Source organism: Mytilus californianus, unplaced genomic scaffold (genome assembly GCF_021869535.1).
Source record: "Mytilus californianus isolate M0D057914Y unplaced genomic scaffold, xbMytCali1.0.p SCAF_7, whole genome shotgun sequence".
NCBI classification, from domain to species: domain Eukaryota; kingdom Metazoa; phylum Mollusca; class Bivalvia; order Mytilida; family Mytilidae; genus Mytilus; species Mytilus californianus.
In genome coordinates this window covers 113,548,518-113,574,739 of record NW_026262723.1, presented here as the reverse complement: position 1 = coordinate 113,574,739, position 26,222 = coordinate 113,548,518, and the positions used below count along the sequence as shown (strand labels likewise).

The window sequence follows — 26,222 nt, the reverse complement described above, 5'->3', positions numbered from 1 at the left end:
TTAAAACAGATATAAATACATGGAATAATTGAGATAGAATAACGATGTGAAATTCACACCAGTGCAACATCAACAAGTGTTCAGCCCCATTTTTCATTATTCTTAATATAAGAAGACCCAACCAATAATGCAGTTTCGTCGTAATGTTTTCCTTATTTCCATGTGATTTGAAGACCGAATCCAGGGGCGGATCCAGTCATTTTTAAAAGGGGGTTCCAACCATATGTCCCCATTCATAAGTATTGAATGATCGTCAAAAAAAGGTGTCCATCTCCCGGACCCCCCTTCTTTTCTTAACATCTTAAAATGTTAACTGACTATTTTTGTTTTCCTGATTATATACTTTATAGTATTGGTTCATTCCTCCTATTCCCACTTTTTATAAATCTGGTAAGAAAAGTTAAAATTTCATGTGGGAATAGGGGGAAAACTTGTGCAAACAAAGGATTATACTGTATACACATTGTTAAATCAACTTTCAATTGACAAGTGTTTTTTTGATAGGTTAAAAGTTATTTTTGTATGTGTTAAATTCTGTGTTTTTAATTCAAATTAATATGAAAGAAATGGAAACAAATATAAGTAAATTTATTTTATTTCTTTTATAACACAAATTCAACAGTAGATTCAAGCAAGCATTATAATATGAAACACACAATACAAGTTAACAGCACTAAAACAAACCACACATTGTAGCACACACATTAGAAATTCACTGTATATAAGTCTATTAATGTTTAATAATCTATTCAACGCGAATAAGGTGGGAGGCTGCATCACCAAACTGTACTGTTGTAACTTCCTAGTTGCAATATCTATCCATAAGCTCTTCTAATCTGTTGTTGATTTCGACATACTTTCGTTTTTGGGCCACTCTCTTCCCATCGGCTGCATACTGGATCATGGTCAGGGATTAGCTTCCTCATGTTTCAGTACTTTTATGAGTTTAAAGATGTTTGGATGTGGGTGCTGGACATGTTTTATCAGCTTGCTTTGCCATCCCTCTAGATGATGTGTAGTCCTCAGTCCCTGTGTTGTGTAATGGTCTCATCAGTATTTTGTTACATAGTCTGTAAAGGGCGTGTAGTTGCTGTTAGTATCAATCTGATCTATGTCGATTAGGGCATTGAACCACACATCTTCGACCTCAGCAGTAGGTAAAAGTGGAAGGACAGCGGCACGGCGTTCTATTTGATGAATGTTGTTGTCTTTCTTGTATGGAACCCGAATCCCCGCTCCTTGTGCTTTTCTCCAGATGCATTGTGTATAATGGAAAAAAACAAACATCTTTGAGTAAAGTCAGGAACCTTGTGTATGGCGTCCTTAGAAACAAAATGGCGTCGCAGCGTACACCAAAGAATATTACCCATGATGCATTAGATTCTGAAACGGCGAATTGAGAACTTTATAATTGATAATCAAGATAAACAAAAAATACCTGTGTGTTTGTTCTGTTTCACACTATTTACGGGAAGACTAGTATAAATTTCCTCATCTGAAAATCTACACGTGTTTACACTCTCCACCAATGAAATTGTAGGATTTGGTGTGTTTTAATTGTGAGGAATGAAAGTAGATCATATTCTTATTGGAATTGTTTACAAAGATCTGCACGGGTTCACTCTGTTCGCTGTCAAAGTATCATGTCAAATATAATCTATTCATATGCATATGTTTTATGTTTATATGTTAATCATGATCTACTCGATTCGTTTGCTATTTATAAACATGTATGTATTTTCGCTCCTGTTACGCACTAACTGCGGCTGAGCTGTATTTTGAAATAAACACCTAAACTATATGTATCGGTTAGTCTATGGAAGTCTAGGTTAGTCTATGAAAAGGTATATACTATGAAATTTAGAGCGAGGAGCTTGCCCCGAGCTCTTAATTTCATAGTATATACCTTTTCATAGACTATCCAATTTAGCACATATTTACAACTCGAGTAACCTTTTAATTGATCTATTGATAGTTTATTTTGGCTGACTACTTGTATCACAGGTGTTTGTAAAACGGAGCTCATTAACGAAGATTTGTAAATCTACTCACTAGTATCATTGTAAAATATGTGATAGAATGCAGTGGCGGATCCAGGGGGGAGAGGGGGTCCGGGGGTTAGAAAACCCCCATTTTTGGACGATCAATGCTTTTGAATGGGACATATGGTTGGACCCCCCCTTTTTATCCTGGGTTGGAACCCCTTTTAAAAATGGCTGGATCCGCCCCTGGTATGTCCCCATGCAACTACCAATAGATCAAAGATACTAGGGTTTATGTTTTTTTTTATTTCAAAGTAAAAACTAAAAGATGTATCAGAACATGTATATACATATATATATATAGGTGGCACATTCTCTTCAGACATTATTACGGTTTTTCAATTCATGACATCGTACTGAACATGCATGAAATATTTGCCACTGGACATTAAGCAACCAATAATCAATCAATCAATCAATCAATCAATTCATGACGAAATAGATCAAGTTGCCTTAATTTCCCCCTCACAAGGTTTCATAGTACACACTTTTTTGTGTACAAAGTAATTGCATGGATGATAAATTGTCACAATTTTAAGATGGCGATGTACTCTAATCAAGGTATAAAAAACCATATGTGTTACTCTTTATTTAAATGTGTAACCGGAGAGCATGATTCTTCTTACAAAATCACCTTTGTCTCCTCCGGGAATCGAACCTGGGACCTCTGTGTTACAAGGCAGCGCGTATACCGACTGAGCTAAAGATGTACTTCCTTAGATCAACCGCTTACGGCTGACTAAGTATCTACTAATGAAGGGAAGCAATCCCGTCGCAAATGAAAGAAACTTGCAATCGTCAAAAACATTTTTTAGATCCAAAGATTTTAATAGCAGGATATTTAAAAATCAATGTGAAAACTATATTACCAACTATTTAATTTAATTTGGAACACAGCATTTTATTTCAAAATAGCCAGTGGCAATTTTTGTTTTAATATCTTGATTACGATACAATGAAACCTTACCCTTGTGGTCATTCATGCGTAGTTACTTAGTACACGAAAAAAGTATGTACTATGAAAATTAGAAGGCAATTTCTAGCAATTTGATTGGACGAGAAGTTGGAAGGTATTTATACTATGGGCTTGCCGCGAGCACTTAATTTCATAGTATGTACCTTTCCATTGACCTTCCAATTTAGCACATATTTACAACTCGAGTAATCTTTTAATTAGTCTACTAATAGTTTATTTTGGCTGACTACATGTTTCGCAGGTGTTTTTAAAACGAAGTTCATTAACTACGTTTTATATTTTGGAAATTTGTTCAATTTGTGACAGTGATTTCAGTGTATATATATTATATGCTGTATTTAGACCCCTTTACCAAGAAATTTGTTTTGCATGCACACGTATAAAAATTGCGGTTTTTATCCAACGCAACCATAGGTTTGAACGTTGTTTTTAATTTAGACTTGTTTATATATATATATATATAATTATTTCTGAAACTGCATCTTACATTAATTTGTAGGATCCTTTACAATAGATAATTCAGCTGATCTGTAACAATTCCATCTTCATGCCTTATATATCATGTACTGTGTTACGACGCTAGATAAAATAGTTAAAATATTCAATTCTATTTTTCTAATAACTCGTCAGGATATATATGTAGGGTTAAATTTATCCATTTCCATGACATTTTATCATTGAATGCACAGTTAAGCATATTAACGGACACCGAAAACTATGCTAAGTTTTGGGTTTTGGGTTTTGGTCTATATCTAGGGTTCTTGGATAATAAAGAGCGTTTACTAAACGACCTACATTTTACGCTTGGGTGACTGGTTACGTTTTTCAGTTTGTGTTTAAATCTTAGGTGCTATACATCATGTATCGATGCAACTTCACCAGTGCGTATTATATCGTGGACATAAAAAAATACACAATTTTGAAATTACAATGACATATTGAGAACAGTTTATTGTTACAAGTTTTGACGGTTCTATATCACTGCTATATCCACCGTACAGTTGATTTCGAACGTTGCTGTGTAGCGAAGCGAAGTTGGTAAATAGAAAGTCCAAATATTTTTTCTTCAGAGACTTGTGGCTGTAGCAGTTAGTATAACATGTTTAGGAAAACAAAGTTTACTGCTTCCGGGCAGCATTGTTTATTGCTTATAATACATGAACATCCATTATTAATTTGAACAACAATAAAAATCATTAAACGCACGGCACATTTAGTTTTCGAGTAAACATACCATGCCTTTATTTATAATTTACTCAGGTTTGTGTTTCACAGAATCTTTGTTTCGCTATGCTTGCAAGTAATTCATACACACTTCTATTTGAAATAGTCACAACTAATGAGAAACTCGTTGTTCTATTTCATTTATACATGTTTATAGACCAAACTCCGAATTTCGTCATGTTTCGTTGTCTTTATAGTGTTTTTGTTTAGTACCGTTCATTGCAAATTCTTGTACTGTTCGTTGTGCATTTTGACAACCCAAAGCCGATAAGAATGGTAAAAAATTGTATATAATATAATAATACTGCTTGACAACTTTTCAAAGATTATTTAATCAAGTACTAAAACTTTTCAAGGAAAATTCGCCATAAAAATACGCTGCAATCATGGATTTTCGATTCCCGAATATTTTCGAATCCCTGACACACGAATTGCAAACTCAGGAAGATGTGTCGCATATCATCATGACAATCGTGTGACCTTGACCTCAAGATCCACATACTAGATATTTTCGCGAAATCTCAGAAACTGAATTGCAATCATGCAGGTGCTCCCGATGAATGGGGGCCTCTTGATCTCACATACACATACACACAATTCAAGGGTTTTAATGTTCAATATGAAATGTTAGAAATGTCAAATAGTTTTAAATAAAAGATTGGTATTTCAAAGGCGACTCCATATGTTCTGCTCGATATCTTTAGCAACGAAGGACACAGTACTGTTACGAAAACGCGCAACAAACGGTACAGTATAAACAATTTCATAAACTGATGACTATTTCAGAAAATCATAATATCTACAATGAACTACGTATGTGGGATATATTCTGGAGGAAGATACGCTCACAAACCTGCACATATATCAGTTGTTATTTAAAGTAATAAATTGATTGCATTTTTTAAGCATTTAAGAGTTTTTGTGACCAAGGTTTGTAAAAATACGTTCGTTTATCATTTTAGTAAGTACAGTTCGAGTTAAAATTGGAATTCTGTAATATATATCTTTAACAGATTATTGGAGATTTAACTAAAGCAGAATTTAAGATTTCTTTATTAACTTAGAACATAATCATTTGAATTTATTCCATATTTCATACATTTTCCTCCATAAAAAGATTGATATTTGAAAAGCATTACTGTAAAAGTGTTCCATTGTTGTCAATAGATCAATGAATAACTTGTCATGATTAAATAACAGATAATTGAACATTGTCATAAAACACTAATTAGTTTGTTTTACAATCAACCTTTTCACCATTTTGACATTTGGTCATAAATTAAGCTCTATGTTTATTATTTAATTAGGAAAGAAATTCTCAGTAAATATTTTGATTGAAATTAAAAAAAAACAAATGTATATATATATAAAAGTAAAGTTAACATTAAGTTAAATAAGTATTAAACTTTATCTCTGTAATTTCTTTTTAGAGAAAACATAGAGATGTAAACCTTGAAACATTAAAACCAAACGTATATTGAAGAGACATGTCGAATCTTTTGAGACTTCATGTTGTTTTTCAAAATGTTTGATTTTTCTTTTCACTTGATAATAAAATTTACAATGCATTACTTTGCAAAAGTAATTGTAATTTAATGCATTACTTTGATAAATGCATGTAGGTATATCATCAGTGTTTTCGTCCTTTGGTATATCTTCAATAGTGACTGGTTGAAGTTCGCAAACTATAGCTTTAGGTGGAATGGCTATTGTACTAGTTGTTACATTTGCTATCTTAATTTTCAATATATTGTTGTTGTTATATCTGTATTGATGTATTGCTGGCTCTATATCTAAATCTTGTATATGATGATCAGATACTAATTTTGTTTGTAGTAAACAAGCTGTAGGCTTAAACGGTATTTCCTTGACGCAATATCCTTCAATAATTTTCTCGGTATTTGGAGGTATTATAATCTTTTGTATTTCTGCAGATCTTACTAAAGCTAATCTGTTTTTGTTCTTTGTAAGTTGTTTTTCTTGTAGTGATATAGTCCTGAATGTAAGATACCAAGGTGTAGTTAACTGTGCATTCTGTAAAAATCTATCTCCATGCTGTTGTTTAAGTTCTGACATCAAGGTTTCAAGTATATTAGTTCCAAGTAGTAAAGGTACATGCTGGTTATATTGACTATCTGGTATAACAAGTATCGGATAAGTTCTGTTAATGTTGTTTTTAGTTGTTATTCTTGCTTCGATAAATACTAAATATGGTAATTGAGTTCCTCCTGCACATTCAATATCCAAAAGTTTATGTAATTCCTGAAGTTCTAATGAGCTAGAAAGATGATCTTTGTAATAAGAGTATGCCAAAGTTGACACTGTTGAACCAGTATCTAAAAGTGTAGTTACCTTGTTTCCCTCTAATTCTACTGTTGATTCTGCAGGTTTTCCTAATAATCCTGGCGGTATTTCTTTAACTAAATTATTTCTAATCTTAGGACCATGTGTTGCATTTTTCCTCAAGCCTACCACCGGCCCCTGGTCATAGGCTGCCTGAAGTTTAAAGAATTCCTCTGGTGATCTAAAATTACCCGGCATCCAATCTGTAAGTGACCGTAAAGTCCACATCTATGGCACTTAGGTTCCTGTTGATATCCCGGTTGTTGTGTAGGTTGATGTTGGGTATCTTCATAGGTTGGTGTATCTGATGATTGCTGATTCCAATTACCTGCATTAGGTGGTTGCCAGTTACCAGTACCTCTTGATGATTGCCAGTTACTAGTACCTCTTGATGATTGCCAGTTGCCAGTACCTCTTGGTGATTGCCAGTTGCCAGTACCTCTTGACGGTTGACTTCTACCTCGTCCAAATCCTCTATTATTACCTCTATATCCTCTGTTGAATTGAGGTAAGTATCTTTGTGGTGTATTCTGTTGTTCCAATGAAGTAACCTTTTGTGTAAGTTGGTTTATCATTCCTACCAATTTATCATACTTCGGTTCCTCTGTAGTGATCGCTGATTTAGATGTTCCTTGCTTACTCTTAGTTTTTAGTGTATCGGTCTCTTTTGACACTGCATGATCTCTTTCAATCTGACGAAGGGCTACGCGTAAACTGTCAAAATCCTTAATGGTGTCATACTTATGACTGCTGATATCCTTCAAGTCCTGACGCAATCCCGTCCAAAGCATGGAATGAAGCATCTTGTCAACATCATTAACCTGTACCATTCCTAAATCCTGTGCTCTACCAATGACATTCTCAAGTCTGCAACTCCAACTTGTTATATCCTCATCCTCTTTCTGTCTAGCCCCATAAAATTCTGCCAATAATGCCTCTCTTTGAGCAATGTTCCCATAGATACTATCTAGCTTGTTCAGTATCTGGTTGACAGAAATGTCTGTACCAAGTCGCATAACAACTCTTCCAGCTTCTCCTCTCAATGATGTTCTCATCGCTTCCTTAATCATATTTTCCGAGTAAAGTTGTTGTTTCAATAAACATCTAATGTTGTACCTCCATAAATCAAATGTAAGTTCTCCTTTTGCATTTTCTCCAGAAAACCATGTAAGTTTTGGTGGCTGAGACATAGATGATGCCTTTTGTACAGTAGATGGATGTTGTAATGTAGATATATTCTTTGACATCAAAGGTGGAGGTGGTGGCATTGGTTTTGGTAGACCAAATATAATCCCCTTCTTAAAACTAGGTGTTTTGACATCTTTAACAGGTGTTGTTTCATCTAATTGTCCAGAAGCCTTCAACACATCAATCATCATGCCAGCTAATTGTGGTTCAATTCCTTTCTGTGGATTCTTCTTCAAATCCTCAATGTCCAGATATAAATCTCCAAATGTCTTATCCTTGGATGGAGTAACGACGACTTCCTCCAAAGACTTTCCTCCTTCTGCCCACGTTGGGCGCCATCTGTAACCAGGTTGTTTTGGTCGTATAATAAAATAAACACCTCAGGATCAATGGATTCGTTTTATTGTGTAATATAAGAAATGACCCTGCAATACAAATACAAATAATAAATACAAAGAAAGATAACTCTATTCATTCTAGGTGACAATACCTAAAATACAATACTCAAATACTTCCTACTGGACAACTATGGTTTTCCATGTTATTTACTTACAAATCTATTTACATAGAATGTTAATCATGAGAAATATTGTTCTCATCATAAATTACACATCTTAACATTTAACATATTGTATTCTACCAAATATTCTTCTGATAGTCATTTATGGGTCATTCCATTCAAATAACTAACAACATTGAATTAGTACACATAAAGCAAAGCGTACAGTAACATACCACAATAAGCTTATTAAAACAAATATTATAGCCATGCTCAAGACAAATGTTAAACACAAAAACACACATATAAACAGAATACACAACCTACCATGTATGAGGTACATAGGTCCTGTATTTACAATATGGAATCTTCTACATGACATACGAACAGTATGGTTCAAATATCTGTAATAAAAATATTATCATAACTATTTGTGTTTATAGTTTACGTATCAAATTATCAAATCATTTAATAGTTTAAAATATGTCTTAACAAACAAATTACTATTTTATATCTTTACTATTACTTCTTTTCACTAAACTGAGTAATTCATATAATTTTACTGTTTATGGCTTAAATACTTACAAAATGATTTGTTTGACTGTGTCAATTTGGTTAAACTGATTTAAACAATATTTAATATACTTTTATATGTTTTAATCTATTTTATACACCTTTTACTCTGAAATCATTCATTCTGACCATTCATACCAAATCATCTATACAATCTATTCATATCAGTATTTTAGTATGAATGTGACATATTAAGTAGAGAAAACTGACCTGATAATGGCATCAAAGATGTCCACAAATATAAATATATCAAAGCAAACAACACACAACTATACAATTCAAAGTATGAGTAAATTCTGACCTAACAATAGAATTTCCCTCCAAAATGACCATATGACTAAATTAGCCAATTATCACAAAGAAGAAAAAGTTTCACAATACAAACTAGTAAAACCCAGAGAGTAAACAAATAACCAATATATCAAAACTCACTGAGCCATGTAAAAAATCATACAATGAACATAACCAGTGGAGCATGACTAGAAACTAACTCACTAAATACTTAGAATTAAAAATATTACACTCATCAAATATATAGTATCACAATATCAAAGTATAATACAAAAGTAAAAATATCCAAATTAACACACTACCACATACTCCCCGCTGCAGGAAAAAAATGACGTCCCGTCATTTATCAGTATGTGTAGATGTCTTCAAAATATCTAAAATAGTGCGTGCTGCTTCACTCTTCATATCCACAAAAAGATCAGACTGTACCAGATCAGTAATGCAATCAATCTTCTGTTTCCACTCACTCTGAACGCTAACTGCTGACTTAGATATATCATAATCACCTGATGTATACCAAGCGGGTGGTTTTCTAGATCTAGTTGAGCGTCTGACAGGAACATTATCTGAATCATCTGACTCAAGTGAAATATCTGCCTCAGGTGTATCATCCTGTTGGCCATCACTTTCCTCTACTGGAGCGCTTTCTATGTGTACAGATTCCTCCTGCTCAGCCTGTGTAGCAGTATGGGCGTCCCCATGCGGATCTGTAGTTTTTACAGCTTCCCTGTTGTTATCTTCGAGCTGTGTTTCATCAACATCTGGATCAATTGACTCTTCAGTGATGATTCTATCACTGTCCAAATATCCATCTGAGTTGACAATGAAATGGTTTTCAGAATCAGACTCGTCTTCTGATGTGGTATCAGAATCTGAACCTTCTTCTGGTTTGTCCTGTTTCTTCAGTGAGTGTTTAATATGATCTTTTGTGGATTTATGAAGTGATTTTTCCTTGTCATAGATGAATCCAATGGGTAAAAGTAGGTTTCTATGTAATGTTCGTGTTCTTCCTGTTCCATTTTCCCTTCTTACAGTATAAACTGGTATATCTGTGTTTGGCTGAGTCATGACTTTGTATGGTTCTTCTTCCCATTTGTCAGACAATTTATGTTTTCCATCAAATGCAAGGATTCGGACCAAAACTTTATCTCCAATGCTGATATTAGCTCCTCGGACCTTGGTATCATACATCTGTTTTTGTTTTTCTCTGGCCTTTTTGGCAGCCTCTTCAGCAAGTTGGTATGCCTTTGATAAACGCTCCTTCAATTCCTTAATGCAATTCGTTGAAGGCTCAAAGTCATCCTTCCTTAATCCAAAAAACAACGACGATGGGAAGTCTCGGATTACGACCAAACATCAGTAAATAAGGTGACTGACCAGTAGACTCGTGTCTAGTGCAGTTGTATGCATGTACCAAAGGTCCAATGTATTGTTTCCAGTTGACTTTCTGGTGATTTTCCAAAGATCCAAGCATGTTTAACAAAGTTCTACTGAATCTTTCTGTCATACCGTTACCGATAGGGTGATAGCTTGTTGTTCTTGACTTTTTCATTCCTGTTAATTTACAAAGTTCTTTTATTACTTTTCCTTCAAAATTTGCTCCTTGATCTGAATGAAGTCTTTGTGGAATTCCATAATGTACAATATAGTTGTTAAATAAAACATCTGCGGTGGTTTTGGCAGTCTGATTACGAGTTGGAATGGCTTGTGCATATCTTGTGCATATCTTGTGTAGTGATCGGTTATGACAAGTATGTTCTGATATCCCCCTTTTGATGGTTCCAACGTTAAATAGTCTATAGCAACAAGTTCCATTGGCGTTGAAGTAGTGATACTTACTAATGGCGCTCTTTGTTTCGTTGTTGTTTTTCTCCTTATACAGCGACCACATTGTTCAATCCAATGTTCCACATCTTTATCCATTCTTGGCCAATAGAATCTGTCTTTTAACAATGAGAGTGTTCTTTCTTTTCCAGGATGTCCCATATCATTATGCATAGCTTCCAATACAGTTGATGCATGAGTAATAGGCAGAACTAATTGTTTCCTTATTTCTCCATCTATAGTTGTTTCTCTGTATAGGATGTTATCAATCAATCTTAGATGTTGAAATTGGCGCATAAATGGACTAGGTCCTATTTCTTTAATTCTAGGTTTTCTATTCTGGTGGACAAACTCAATCCATGGTCTGATGTCTGGATCCATAGTTTGTGCTTTTTCCCAGTCAATAATATTTCCTAGATTGGTTCCTCTGTTGTCTATATCCTCAATCACTACATCAGGTGAAATAGCTAAACTCTCAATATAAGCTGGTGGTAATGCTTTTCGACAAATAGCTTTGATGGATTCAAGCGGTATATTACATCTGTCGTTGCAATCTGTATCAGCAGGAAGACGACTTAGAGCATCTGCGTCTGCATTAGCCTTCCCTGGTCTATAGAGTATATCAAAATCAAATGCTGATAATGCAGCTAACCATCTATGTCCTGTTGCATCAAGTTTTGCAGATGTTAATACATAAGTAAGAGGATTGTTGTCAGTCATGATGGTAAATTTCGTTCCGTATAAGTAATCCTTGAATTTATCTGATACTGCCCATTTCAGTGCCAGAAATTCCCTCTTATGTGTAGCATAGTTCTTTTCAGCTTTAGATAAACTGCGACTGGCATAGCTAATCACTCTTTTGAGTCCATTCTGTTCTTGATATAAAACAGCACCAAGAGCGTCTCCAGAAGCGTCTGTATGAAGTTCATACGGTTTAGAACCATCTGCGTAGCCAAGTATAGGTGCTGATATGAGTTTTTCCTTCAGTTGTTCAAATGCTCTTTCTTGTTCATTTCCCCATTTCCATAATTTCTTTGTTTTAGTCTTGTTTTTCTGTCCTTTCTTTGTTGGTGTAGGCATTAACTCTGTTAATGGTTTTGATATCTTACTAAACTGGTGAATGAAACGACGGTAATATCCAACAAATCCTAAAAATCGACGAATGTCTTCTGGTGTAGATGGTTTTGGCCAAGATGTTACTACTTCTGTCTTTTGTTTATCTATTTGAATTCCTTCTTCAGATACTATGTGACCAACATATTTAACCTTTCGCTTGAAGAATTCGCATTTTCCTGGTGCTAATTTTAAATTTGCTTCTCTAATTTTGTCAAAAACTAATTTTATGTTGTGAAGATGTTCTTCGTAAGATTTTCCAAAAATGATGATATCGCCGATGAATATGCAACATATCTTTAAATTCAAATCGCCTAAAATTTCCTCCATGAGTCTTTGATAAGTTGCTGGTGAATTTGTTAGTCCAAACGGAAGACGGTTATACTCATAAAAACCCAGTGGTCCTACAGTGAACGCAGTTCTTTCCTTATGTTCTTCTTTGATCTCGACTTGATAATATCCCGACTTCATGTCGACAACGGAAAAGAACTTGCTGCCAGCTAAACAATCTAATAATTCCTCTATCCTTGGCAAAGCATAACTATCTTTTCTTGTCTTTAAATTAATTTGGCGGAAATCAATGCATAGTCTGAGAGATCCATCCTTTTTCTTAACAAGTAGCACGTTAGATGCATATGGTGAATGAGATGGTCTTATGATTCTATTGTTGAGAAGTTGGCGTAAATGAGAACGAACTTCATCATACATTGCGGTTGGAATTCTGCGGTATCTCTGTTTGAATGGTCTTTCATTTTCGTCAGTTAAATCTATTCGGTGTTGCACCCTATCGGTATGTCCTACATCACCATCACCTTTTGAGAAAATATCTTGAAATGAATTTATCATATCTTTTCCTTCTTGAAATTGTTCATCTGTCAAATCACTTTGCATGATATCCTTGACTTTTTCTGTAAAAAAAACAAATGTATATATATATATAAAAGTAAAGCTAACATTAAGTTAAATAAGTATTAAACTTTATCTCTGTAATTTCTTTTTAGAGAAAACATAGAGATGTAAACCTTGAAACATTAAAACCAAACGTATATTGAAGAGACATGTCGAATCTTTTGTGACTTCATGTTGTTTTTCAAAATGTTTGATTTTTCTTTTCACTTGATAATAAAATTTACAATGCATTACTTTGCAAAAGTAATTGTAATTTAATGCATTACTTTGATAAATGCATGTAATTGTAATTGTAATTTAATGCATGGTTTTGTCAAAGTAATTGTAATATAATGCATTACAATGCAATGTAATTCGCCTCATGCCTGACTGATGGCATGCATTGAAAAGATGTTGACTATGTCGGCTTCTGAAAATTTGTACAGGGTGCAATTCTGGATAAAGAGAGACCAGAATTTGATGGGATTCTCATCTCTTCCCTGAAAAGGCTTCAGAGTGATGTTTCCCATGTGTCTTGATCCACGTTCTGGTTGCTGTTGACCATTAGTTTGTACTGGCTTGGACACCTGTGTCATCTGGGGTTGCGACTGTTGCAGTTGCCTTTGAAGCTGCAGATGGTGTTCCAAATTTTGAACCTGCAGTTTAAGTTGTTGCTTTTCGTAATCTTCCGGTCTGGGTGGAAATTGTAGGTGTTGTGTTGACAGGGGTGTCGATGATTGTGTTGGCGATTGTGTCAACTGTTGCGTCAACTTTTGCATCAATTGTCGTGTCCTGTCAATCAAGGACTTGTTATCCGGTGTTTTATCAGCATTGACCGGTGTGGTGTCCACTGACACCGGTGGCACTGCTGGTCTTACTGGTATGACTTAAATTTTTGACATATCTGAAAAAGTTGTTCCCTTACTTCTTAGCCGGTAATCATTCATGGGTTCCTTTCCTTTGTAATTTGTTGGTGTTGTCATGGTTAAATTAGTTGCTTCGGGACTTTCGGGCCTCCACCAAAATTATCAGGACCTTTATTTGTCTCGTTATCTTTAGACGGACCTGCAATCTTTGCCGTGGTTTGGCTTGAAAAACAGAAAAAAAATTCTGATGTTATTTTATTTGCTTCAACACCGAAGTCATATAATACAATTAACAATACATAATGATATATACAAACATAGAAAATATAGTCAAAGAATAACTGAAGAACTTTTCATAATATAAGATAAATACGCGGTTGACCTTATGAGGTTAATATCCTTAATTATGTAAATAAGTTGTCCATTTAAACTTGATAATAGAAAGACAATTTCTGTCTTGTCTATATAATCAAATATTGCATTTATTGTTTATTACACTACCACAACTTTGCGTAAACATTTAAACCAAGTAATTTTATGATTTGAATTAACTTTGCTTTTGAATAAATAATAATAAAAAACTTTAAATAAAATAATTTGACTAATCTATTGAAAACAGAATCGAAGTTTCTGATGTTATTTTTATTGCCTCAACACCGAAGTGCTGGGCATTGGGCGGCACAGGTTTATATAGTAGTTTCGTTAGCAATAAATTGAGGTTCATTTAAGTATCTCATTTATGATTTATACTAAAAGATTATTATAATTTCTTCTCTAGTTTCCTTCTTTTCTCCTCACATTTTTGTTGTTTGAAACACCTAAGTGACCCCTACCTAATGTCATAGAGTCATTTTATACCTCGTTTAATATTTTTTGTCAGCAAAAAAGAATAAGTTTAATTCATTGTCTTTATATAAAGTCTATTTCGAAGCTGCAATTATGATTAATAGTGTTTTTGATTTATATTCGTTCATTATTGTTGACGGAAATCATTTTTATATTCCCGATAGATTTAGAATAAGAAGTTCATCAAGTTGTTGTGTAAACAACATACACGTATGTCTAGGTAACCTGGTCAATTAGGGTTCTTTGTTCTGTCCAGCAAAGATCTTTCCACGCCCCTTTTTACCCCAAAATATCAGAGTAACTAAGGTGGTTTGGGTGTTTAACGAATCTGATTGGGCGAACCTGAAACAGTAACGTGAAATTGAATAAGTGAATTTCGGTCTCAAAAGTGGCACTTTCACATGCGCTTTTGAAGAAAGAAGATCGAAAAAAACCATTTCACTGTGTTTGTTTTAACTGTTTCAGGTGAGTCAAGTATTTTATTTATTCAAAGTAAATATACTTCGTTTAATCATTTTTCTTTAAGTGTTTCTTTCGTTATTTATTCAATGTTTTACGTTCGCATGTTGGAAATGATAATTTTAACTGATCGCTTGTTCATACTTAATAAGAATTAAGGTCAGTTCCGCAAGGGTAAGATGTTGATTATTTAAGAAACGATTTTTGCGTAATTTCCACATGAGTAGGTTAATTTAATAAGTAATTATTTATCGTAAACTAGTCTTGTCGTTTATCCCTATATCGTCAATACGAGTCATGAATTTTTGATAAAAGCAAGCATGTATGTTTTAAAGCTAGTTTCCCCATTTCACATATGACTGTTTCATATTCATAAAATTTGGATATTCACGATTAGTTTTGTAATGCTAGGTTTGTCTCAATTTCGATTATTCCAACCAATGCTCATTGTCGGAATTGATTAAATTTGGGTTAATAGGTTTTATATAGTTTAAGTTTTTACAAGCGCAATATTAGCTCTACCATGTTTATCATTCAAAAGATAAAAGATTTCAACATGTTTATACATGTTCATTGTTAAGATATTTATGTATTCAACACTTTATGTTGTTCAGCACATGCTTTATGCTCTCTTAGGTTCAAATACCATGTCACGCATTATGCTCATACGTTTAATATTTAGTCCGCATCTTGCTCATATATTTGAATGCTAAATAAGCTTTTATTTATTAGAAATATTATAAGCATACGTGTTCGTCTTTTAATATGCATATGCTCATGCATTTACGTAAAGTTTGTTTAGTTCAATACTTAAAATATTAATTGATCATTTATGATTGAAAATTATATGAATTATATGTTTCTATTATTTGCATTATATACTATTATATTGTTATTAATTGTATATGACTTTCACATACGCTTTTGAAGAAAGAAAGATCGAAAAAATCATTTCACTGTGTTTGTTTTAACTGTTTCAGGCCCTTGCTCATCCCCCTTTGTCCGCAAGGTGTGCTGTTGGTTAAGTCCAATCATAGCAGTCAAACGACAGATCATTTAACCCAGAAAGTCAACTCTGATAATAATCTAAATGGTCATCGCTCATTTTGTTTGATCTCTTCTGTAATTAGTTGTAACTGGGTTAAGATCAATCCATCTATCAATTAAATTATATGTGTATTCGATATCACCTAGTCCAAGAAATGGGAAAAAAAGAAAGATGTTAAAGCCACCTGAAAATTTTCTTTCTTACAAATTCTATTTTTTTTTTAAATATTTTACTGACACAATAACAGGTCTTCCAATATAATACTAGTGATTCAATATTTTACAAAAGAAACTTGACAATTTTCATTTCTATTACCCAGACACCTATACATCTTACCATTTTTAACAATAAAAAATATTTGTGCCGAGTAACATGACCCTAGGGACCCATCCAATATATATCATTCAATTCATCCTGATATTACAACCAAGAAAATGTACAGTTAGGGGTGGGGATCTCAACCATTTACGAAATATTTGAACATTCCCAAATGACAGGGATGACCAATGAGAACCTAACCTTTCTATCATCCAATTCATCTTAACATGTCAAACAAGAAAATATATAATTAAGTGGTGAGAATCTGGCATGCATGGAATCATTACATACACGGAATAAAGTTGACCTATTGATTATAGTATTTGATAATAAACAGACAAAGCAATGAAAACTTAACATTGACCAATGAACCATGAAAATAAGGTCAAGGTCACATGAATCCTGCCAAAAGGACATGTACACCTTACAATCATTCTATACACCAAATATATTTGACTTATTCCTTATAGTATCTGACAAATAGACTAAATAAGAAAAATAACATTGACCAATGAACCATGAAAATGAGGTCAATATCAAACGAAACCTGCCAGACAGACATGTTCATCTTACAATCATTTCATACAAAAATATAGTTGACCTATTGTTTAGAGTATCTGAGATATGAACTTGACCACGAAAACTTAACCTTGGTCACTGATCCATGAAATGAGGTCAAGGTCAGGTGAACCTTATCTGACAGACATGTAGGCCTTGTAAATAACCCATATAACAAATACAGTTTTTCCTAGAACTCAGAATAAGATAGAAATTTTCATGACAAAAAAAAAACTTTTTTTTTTCAAGCAGTCGCTGAACAATGAAAATGAGGTCAAGGACAATGAACATAAGACGGACGGAAACTTCGTAACATAAGGCGTCTGCATACAAGGTATGATGAACCCACCTTCTGAAATATTAAGCTTTATAAAAATTGTTTACACTATTCCACTAGTAATCCCTAAACATTGTCCTTTTATGGCCAAGAAACATGACCGCCATGACTAAAAAAGAACATGGCTTATATATATCTCAAAACACTAAAGCAGTAAAGCCAAAGTGACATGGGTTAAAATGGTAAGCATGTTAAAATCAGTCTGCCACGAAATTTTCAGACAAATCGTACAAATTTGTCCACAAATCCTTTTGAAAGAAAAAAAACACTTACAAATACATAATTTGTACAGAAAATGTATACATAGTGACGTGTCCTTGAGTCTCATGAAATTTTCTCTCAAAACGTTTAAATATAATAATTATGTCAGAATGCGAATATATATGTTCAAACTCTTTTAGGTCATTTTTAAGTAACAACAAACAAAAGAACTATTTCAATTGGACCTACTTTTATACGATAACTCCAATGAATTTTCACTAGATAACATTTTGGTTCGCTATGGAGATTCCGTATATCGTCAAGTTATCGAAATTCCAATGGGGACTAACTGTGCACCACTTATTGCGGACATGTTTCTGTATTGTTACGAGTTACAATTTATGACTAAAATCAGCAAAGACGAATCGAAACAACATCTGATACAAACATTTAATAACACTTTTGGATATAAGGATGATATATTGGCTCTCAATAATGACGACTTTAGTATGTACACTAAAGAGATTTATCCTGCTGAACTGACTTTAAATAAAGCTAATACTAACAATGAACACTGCCTTTCCTGGATCTTAATATCTATATCTTTAACGGGAAGCTTAATACCAAAATTTACGATAAAAGAGATGATTTTTCATTTCCTATTGTTAATTATCCATTTTTAAATGACAACGTTCCCTTGTCACCATCTGATGGTGTTTATATATCTCAACTTGTTCGATTTGCTCGTGTATGTAACAACGTATTTGATTTTAACGAAAGAAATCCCTGTATTACTGAAAAATTATAACACCAGGGTTTTCGATATTGTGATAGCGATAATTTGTGTAAATTGTGCATCTTCATTTGGAACTATTTGAGAAGAGTATTTTTCTTAAATCTGATATTTTTTAACTTTCACTGACAAAATGTTCGGTCATTAAATGTCATTATATTGTTAAACTAATTATTATTTTATCGAAATCATTTTATTTGCAATATTTGTCCGTCAAAGTAATTTTATTATGAATTTTCTTTATAAAGCTTTTTGTGTTATAAGTAACAATTAAGTGTCAGTATATTTTCACAAAGTCAGATATTTGTTTCAAGATAATATTTTTGATAAATACCAAAAGTTAGGCATGTCTGGGTTCAAACAGATAAAAGGGGAATTAGGAGAAATGTGTAAGTAGGTCGAAAATACAATACACGAGGATACTTTGTCTATGAAACTAAACTATGACATCTGATCTGCAAAACCTACAAACAGACACAGAAGAAATTTTATCAAATAGTGAAATATAAGATTGATTGCACCTTGTATGGATAGTTCCGACACGTGTTACATGTGGAGCCCGTTTGTTTACAAATAATAATGTCACGTGATCACGCACTGACGTCACAAATTTTTATCGTCCGCCATTATTCTTATTACACAATTACTGTTATTACACAATAATGACAATTCACAAATGCATAACCCATTTATCTTGCGGACATGCAATGGAAATGTGCACGGTTATCAAAAACTACAAAAATATTGCATGTACAGTTAATGAAGAAGTTATTTCATCAAATAGATAAGATTTTCACTCATGACACAAATCGACTGGGTTGCCATTCTGTCATCGTGGATAATTGATAAATGGGATTAAATTGACCGCCAAGAAGGTCTAGAGAACCACCTCTGGAGAACCTTAACATTAATAAGTAATACATACCAAAATTTCTCTATGCTAAACGCTATTTTCTATTGGAAAATTTCAGAAAGATGCTGATAAACTTATTTGGTGATACAGGTTATTTTCTTGTTTTGGCGCGAAATATTCTTACTCTTAATGCTTGACGTAACAAAATTTGTATAGAATTATATTTACCTAAAGCTCAGCGTAAATATGCAGAAGCATGACAATACATTAATGATAAAATGTGTAAATATTTCTGTAAAAGAATATAATTTTACTTTACCAGTATACTTCACTTAGAATTACATTTGAGCGCAAGAAAATCTCCTTGTGAATCGGCTGAATCCCGGGGTCGAAGTTCAACATATGAACGGAAATTTTTGCGTGTGCTTGCGTTGCTTTACATCGATGCCACAGCTTTTCAACCAATCGGGAAATGTTTACTTGGGGCATACATCTATTTTTACTGCAGGTTTTGATATGTTTAAATCGGGATTATAGAAAAATGGAATGTTGTTGGTAGATACAAAACAGAAAATGATGAACACTTTTAGCAAAAGATAAATTGGATCGGGGGTTTGTGTATTCACATTATTTGTACAACTCTCCTTACTCTTGGGAAGCGTGTGCTTTTACATCGAGGCTTGGGTTAATTTACATCGAGGCTTGCGTTGCTTTACATCGACGCCATAGTAGTTCAACCAATCGGGGAATGTTTATTTAGGGCATACATCTATTTTTACTGCAGGTTTTGGCATATTTTAATCGAAATTAGAGAAAAATGGAATGATGTTAAGAGATACAAAACAGAAAATGATAAATACTTTTAGCAAAAGATGAATTGGATCGGGGTTCTGTGTATTCACATTATTTGTACAACTCTCCTTACTAATGGCAAAAAATGGAATTTCCGTGACCTAAATGGTTCGCGAAAATTAATATTTTTATATATAGTATAGTAAATAGATAAAGTCAAAGCTTTACCTAGTTCTTAAGTTTTCTTACGTAATGAATAGTTAATCCTTTATTCATTTCAATTAGCGCTATTCAGCCTAAAACTCAAGCGACAGAATTTTGTTATATTCTTTTGTTAATCCTTTTAGTGCTTATTGTATTATTTCATTGTCATTCGGTAATCTCATTTCTATTATGAAATTGTAACCTTGTAAATTCTTGATTTAAATATGCTTTCTGAAGTTTTGACTTCAGTGAGAGTCAGGCATTCATACTGACAACATCCGCTAATTTGTAAAAGTACATGTATTCCATCCTGAAATCATTAAATTGTTAACTACTGCATAGGACTTGTGTCTAATTCTACCAGTGGAGTTAAAACGATTAGTCTCAGGCAAGTGACTAGGTCCTAGTCATTGTCTATCGTTGGCATCGCCAATATCTGCAACCGGTCGTGGGTTGCTGCTCGTTATCATCATCAATCAAGTAGCCAGTCTCCCAGTTACAATATCACAAACTTGTTAAAACATTTACTAAATTTTATCATCGGTACAAAGACCTCATTCGTAAATATTAATCAACCCCATTATATATTATATTTTGTTTTCATTTGGCATGAATGTAATCATAATCGTTTTTTTCTTACTTATTATTATACATTACTGAGTTTAACTTGTGGTAAAACATGTTTTTGTTAAATTGTCAATCTTTATATTTATTTTGCGGAGACTCACACGCAGTTTTTGCTGTTGGCAATCCTCTTTAGATAAATAAATCATTAAATCAAACCAATTTTGTTTGTCCTACCATTGACGTTAATGTTAAAAGTGATTTATAGCACAGCTTTAGTGTCTGACTGGGTTCGTGTTTGATCAGGTTTTTTTCAAGTGAATATTTGTAAAATGTAAATAAACGTGCATCTTTTCTAATAAAACATTAAACCGAATCTTAAAGTAACTATATAAGATACGTTAGATATTATTAAACATACATCATTTGAGTTGGAAAATAAATTTTACCCTACAAATGCTTACCTTCCAAAATATGAAATAAAGCCTTTTTATAAGTATACAAACGCAAAATTCGAAGGCATTTCTCAACATCTATTGACACTTTAAAAAAATACTTGTAATTGCATGAAAAGTACATTTTGGGTAGAAATTAATTTTCATCGACTGGTTTTCTCGAGTATATAATCAAAATTCCGATGGGATAATTAAAATGTTATCTATAATGAATGAATTAAGGTTTGAAAAATAATGAAAAAAAATCAAACTTTAAACAATAAATACTCTTAGATTGGTACATTGTGTCTTTTGTTTCGTGCCATTCTGATGAGAACAGTTGATTTTAACAGTTTGTTCTTATTTTGTGCTGTTACACAACTGTCCTAGATTAGGGGAAGCTTGAGTGCAAACAAATATGTTTAACCCCGCTACATTCTTCATATGCTATTCAAAGTCAGGGCCCGTATGCATAAAATATATTAACTTAAGTGTTCGTGAAACTTAGATTTCACTAAGCATTTCCTTAGTTAATTGAAATTCTTTTAAGTCGAATGCATAAAATAACCGAATTTTCCCTTTATATGATGTATATAGGAATTTCAAATGTTAAATCGGAACCTTTTTTTATTACTGTATGATATGTGTTAGGTCATCGCATGTACTCATTTGCGCAAAAGTATTTTTTTTATCATTTACATTGATTGAATAATTTATACTTTAATAACGAATTTGGATAAAAGTACAATGGTGGTCTGTAATTGAATAAAAAATACTTAGCAAATTAGATATCAAAACATTGCGGCATACGAGAAAGGTTATTTTAAAGGACGAGCATGAGAGAAAAATATATTTTAAAAGCAAAATCACCACTACTTTTATACAGGAATACGGAAGCGTATCAGGGACATTGTAGAATAATTTTGACATTGATTTTTTTTAAATCAAAATTTTGACATTTAAAATCTTTAATTTTCAACTTAAACTCGAAATTTTTACTTTTTAAATTTTGAGGTTTTGACTTTTAAAATTTCAAAATTTAATATTTAAAAAAATATTAAAATATTCCTTTTTCAACTCGAAATTTCGACTTTCGACCAAAAATTTCGACCTCAACTTGAAATTCTAACTTTTAAAAAAATCTAAATTTTGACTTTTTCAAACATGAAATTTCGACTTTTAAAAAGTCCAAATTTCAAGTTAAAGTCAAAATTATGAGATTCGAAAAGTTAAAATTGTAAAGAGTAAATGTTTAAATTGTAAGATTTTAGAAAATTTTGACATTGAAAAAAAAGTTAATTTTATCTTTACTATGTCCCAAATACGCTTCCGAGATAAGAAAGGACGTAGTAGGAAATAAATATATAACAAAGAGATGCCAAAGATACCAAAGGGACATTTAATACATATATGTACAAACATACAATAGTTTATTCCTTGAATGCTTACATTCTTTGATCTACCGACAAATTACAGGTGAAAATGTGTTGGCATTCAAGTAATACGTTCTTTATTGAAACTAATTGTAGTTATTTTCTTATTCGTGGCCTCAAACGCAAATAAAGTATTTATGAACAAAAACTAAAACCCATATCTATGGGAAACAGCTCGCCTAGACGAGTGCAGCAAAGTTTTATTTATTCTAACAAAAACAACTGTCCTCATATCACTTTGCAAACACACTAAACCGCTGCAGCATACATGTCATACAAACATATCTACAAAGAAAAATAAAGAAATAGAATTCGTTCATATCTATAAAACATTAGTGACACAATGTTCTTTCAAGATCTGCAGAAAAAAACGAAATGCGTTTACAATAATTAAGAAATTAATACAAAAAGTTTCACATGGGTGGGACGGAGGGGAAACTTTACTACACTAAGACTGAGCTTCGAATGGTCAAAATATGAAAATGTATTTACAATGTAAACTTTTACCGCGAATGACCAGTCCGTACTATCATATAAAGAAACTTTAAACTCTTAACTATGTTAAGCTGACTTATTGTTATGCTAAAATAATTTAAATATGTTCCCAATATAACAACAGATCCATGTGCTATATATATCACTATAAAAGTCTAAAAGTCTGAAAAGACCAGTTTTTGTCTTAATTTGCATGAACTTTTACTCGACATTCTCCAAAAGTATGACTTGTGTCTTAATTTTTCTTGACAAATTCTCATTTATATTAAATTTGTATGAAATTTACTCGACATTCTGAATATGGTCTTAAAATTTCTTGACAAATTCTTGACATTTGAATACTGTCTTGAAATTTCTCGACATATTCTCGACATTCTTATTTTTTCTCATTATGGCTTGACATATTCTGAACTTTTTTAATCGTGTCTTAAATTTACTTGACAGTTCTGAGTTTTACAAATCATGACCAATATTCATGACATAACTTTAATCTTTATTTCTCTTTATATGATATACTGTTGTTTCAAGTTACACTTCTTTACAACAAAAATAAAAGTTGGGCATGTAAAAGAATTGAAAATTTGGGTATATACATATTTTTACAAATGCAAATATGGCTATGAAATCTAAAGTATAAAATAATTCAAATGTGGGTGTGTTGATATAAAACAATTTCAATGTGGGTTTTTAAATAATTATAAATTTTGATTCCTAAATCTTATAAATTAAATGATTCAAACCAATCATACTGTAGACATATTTCATTCTACATTCATAATATTCAATGTTGATATGGTAATTAATTATTATACCAAAATGTGGTTTATATAAATAGCAAATTATGATGATATACAAATCATTCATTTAACAGAAGAAAAATTTGTGTAATGTCATCTGTTGGAATATATTAAGTATTACACATGGACAGGATGTTCCCCATAAAATTAAGGTATTCCACACCCCAGAGTACACGCAACTGCCAAATAGAAGTTATTGCTTTACCTGTAATCAGCCATACAACTTATCAGTTGACCGACCATGCCACTACAATTTAAAAAGTTTGTTTATAGATAAAAATGAAAATCATCATTTTGATGAAAAAAATTGAATTGAAATGGATTTTCTTCATCAAAATTATGAAGTTAATTATTTCAACATAAAAACAAATTGAATAATTCCCAAAGATTAAAAGAAAATTATTATCTACTCCAGGAATAATAAAAAAAATGTATTTATAATGGGTCCCATCAATGATTTCTATAGAAATCATCGGTCTTATAAAATGGTTCTCAAACAGACATGCATAATATAGATCTAAACTTTTTTTTTTCAGGAAGGAGTTATCACAAATATTTATTTTTGATAAAAAATTATAAAATTCAACACTCAAATTTGAATAAAAAATGTTTTTGGGTTGTTCTAAAAAATGAATAAGGTTTTTGAATCAAGATGGGAACAAATCCTCTTTTTTTAGCCACACACACCCAAAAGATGAATTGTGGGGTCCAAAAGAGATACAAGGCACCTATTTTAGTAAAGCAAATTTGACTGGCAGTTTTGCGAACGGCAAAAATCTAAATGCTGTTTGTCAATACCTTCGACTTATATTCCAAGTGAAAACAATTACTTAAATGTTAAATAAAAATAAATCAAAGTTAAACTACATGGGGGATTATTCAGGGTATTCCAACTTAGTTGAACCAAAAGGGTATCTTACTATATCAAATTAATCCTTGATTCTTCAAAGTTTAGTTTAGCCATAATAAAAAGGAGTATACAACAGCAATAGAATGTCATAAACAGTGCAGAATAAGTCTGTTCATATTTCAGGCGAATTTTATACTGTTGAGATAGTGTCAAGACATATTTAAGACTGTCAAGAATGTGTTGAGACATATTCAGACATTATTAAGAATGTCAAGAATATGTCAAGACAGATCGAGACAAATTTAAGACAGTCAAGAATTGGTCGAGACTAATCCAGACTCTTATCAGATGATACAGGAATTGTCGAGAAATTTTAAGACAATGTTCATACTGTCAAGACACTTGTCAAGAAAAATCAAGAACCTTATTAGACAAATTCATACTATGTCAAGAATTTTTAAAAATTATTCAGACAAATTAAGAATGTCGAGTAAAAATTCATGCAAATTCAGACAAAAACTGGTCTTTTCAGACTTTTTGACTTTTGTAGTGTATGTAAGATAATGATAATCCCTTTCTTCATGATTAAGTACGAGCGTTCGCGTTATATGCATTCTCTGTGTAAGAGACATAAATGACAAGTAATACATTCTCTGTGTAAGAGACATAAATGACAAGTAATACATTCTCTGTGTAAGAGACATAAATGACAAGTGATGCATTCTCTGTGTAAGAGACATAAATGACAAATTATACATTCTCTGTGTAAGAGACATAAATGACAAGTGATGCATTCTCTGTGTAAGAGACATAAATGACAAATAATACATTCTCTGTGTAAGAGACATAAATGACAAGTGATGCATTCTCTGTGTAAGAGACATAAATGAAAAGTGATGCATTCTCTGTGTAAGAGACATAAATGACAAGTAATACATTCTCTGTGTAAGAGACATACATGACAAGTAATACATTCTCTGGGTAAGAGACATAAATGACAAGTGATACATTCTCTGTGTAAGAGACATAAATGACTAGTGATGCATTCTCTGTGTAAGAGACATAAATGACAAGTTATACATTCTCTGTGTAAGAGACATAAATGACAAGTGATGCATTCTCTGTGTAAGAGACATAAATGACAAGTGATGCATTCTCTGTGTAAAAGACATAAATGACAAGTAATACATTCTCTGTGTAAGAGACATAAATGACAAGTGATGCATTCTCTGTGTAAGATACATAAATGACTAATGATGCATTCTCTGTGTCAGAGACATAAATGACAAATAATACATTCTCTGTGTAAGATACATAAATGACAAGTGATGCATTCTCTGTGTAAGAGACATAAATGACAAATAATACATTCTCTGTGTAAGAGACATAAATGACAAATAATATATTCTCTGT

At 32.5% G+C, this 26,222-nt stretch overlaps 1 protein-coding gene and 1 long non-coding RNA gene across 2 annotated transcripts; both read right to left on the bottom strand.

The window, feature by feature from the left end:
• Positions 1–8,153: 8,153 nt before the first annotated feature.
• LOC127709076 (uncharacterized) lies at positions 8,154–8,734 on the bottom strand. Its single transcript, XR_007985490.1, has 2 exons — positions 8,600–8,734; positions 8,154–8,198 (listed from the first exon to the last, which is right to left on the bottom strand). It is a non-coding gene; the product is annotated as an uncharacterized LOC127709076 (long non-coding RNA).
• Positions 8,735–9,475: 741 nt separating this feature from the next.
• LOC127709639 (protein starmaker-like) lies at positions 9,476–13,944 on the bottom strand. Its single transcript, XM_052215245.1, has 4 exons — positions 13,887–13,944; positions 13,537–13,617; positions 12,875–12,981; positions 9,476–10,036 (listed from the first exon to the last, which is right to left on the bottom strand). Exons 1-4 carry the CDS (start codon positions 13,942–13,944, stop codon positions 9,476–9,478), a joined length of 807 nt encoding a protein of 268 aa, XP_052071205.1.
• Positions 13,945–26,222: the final 12,278 nt, after the last annotated feature.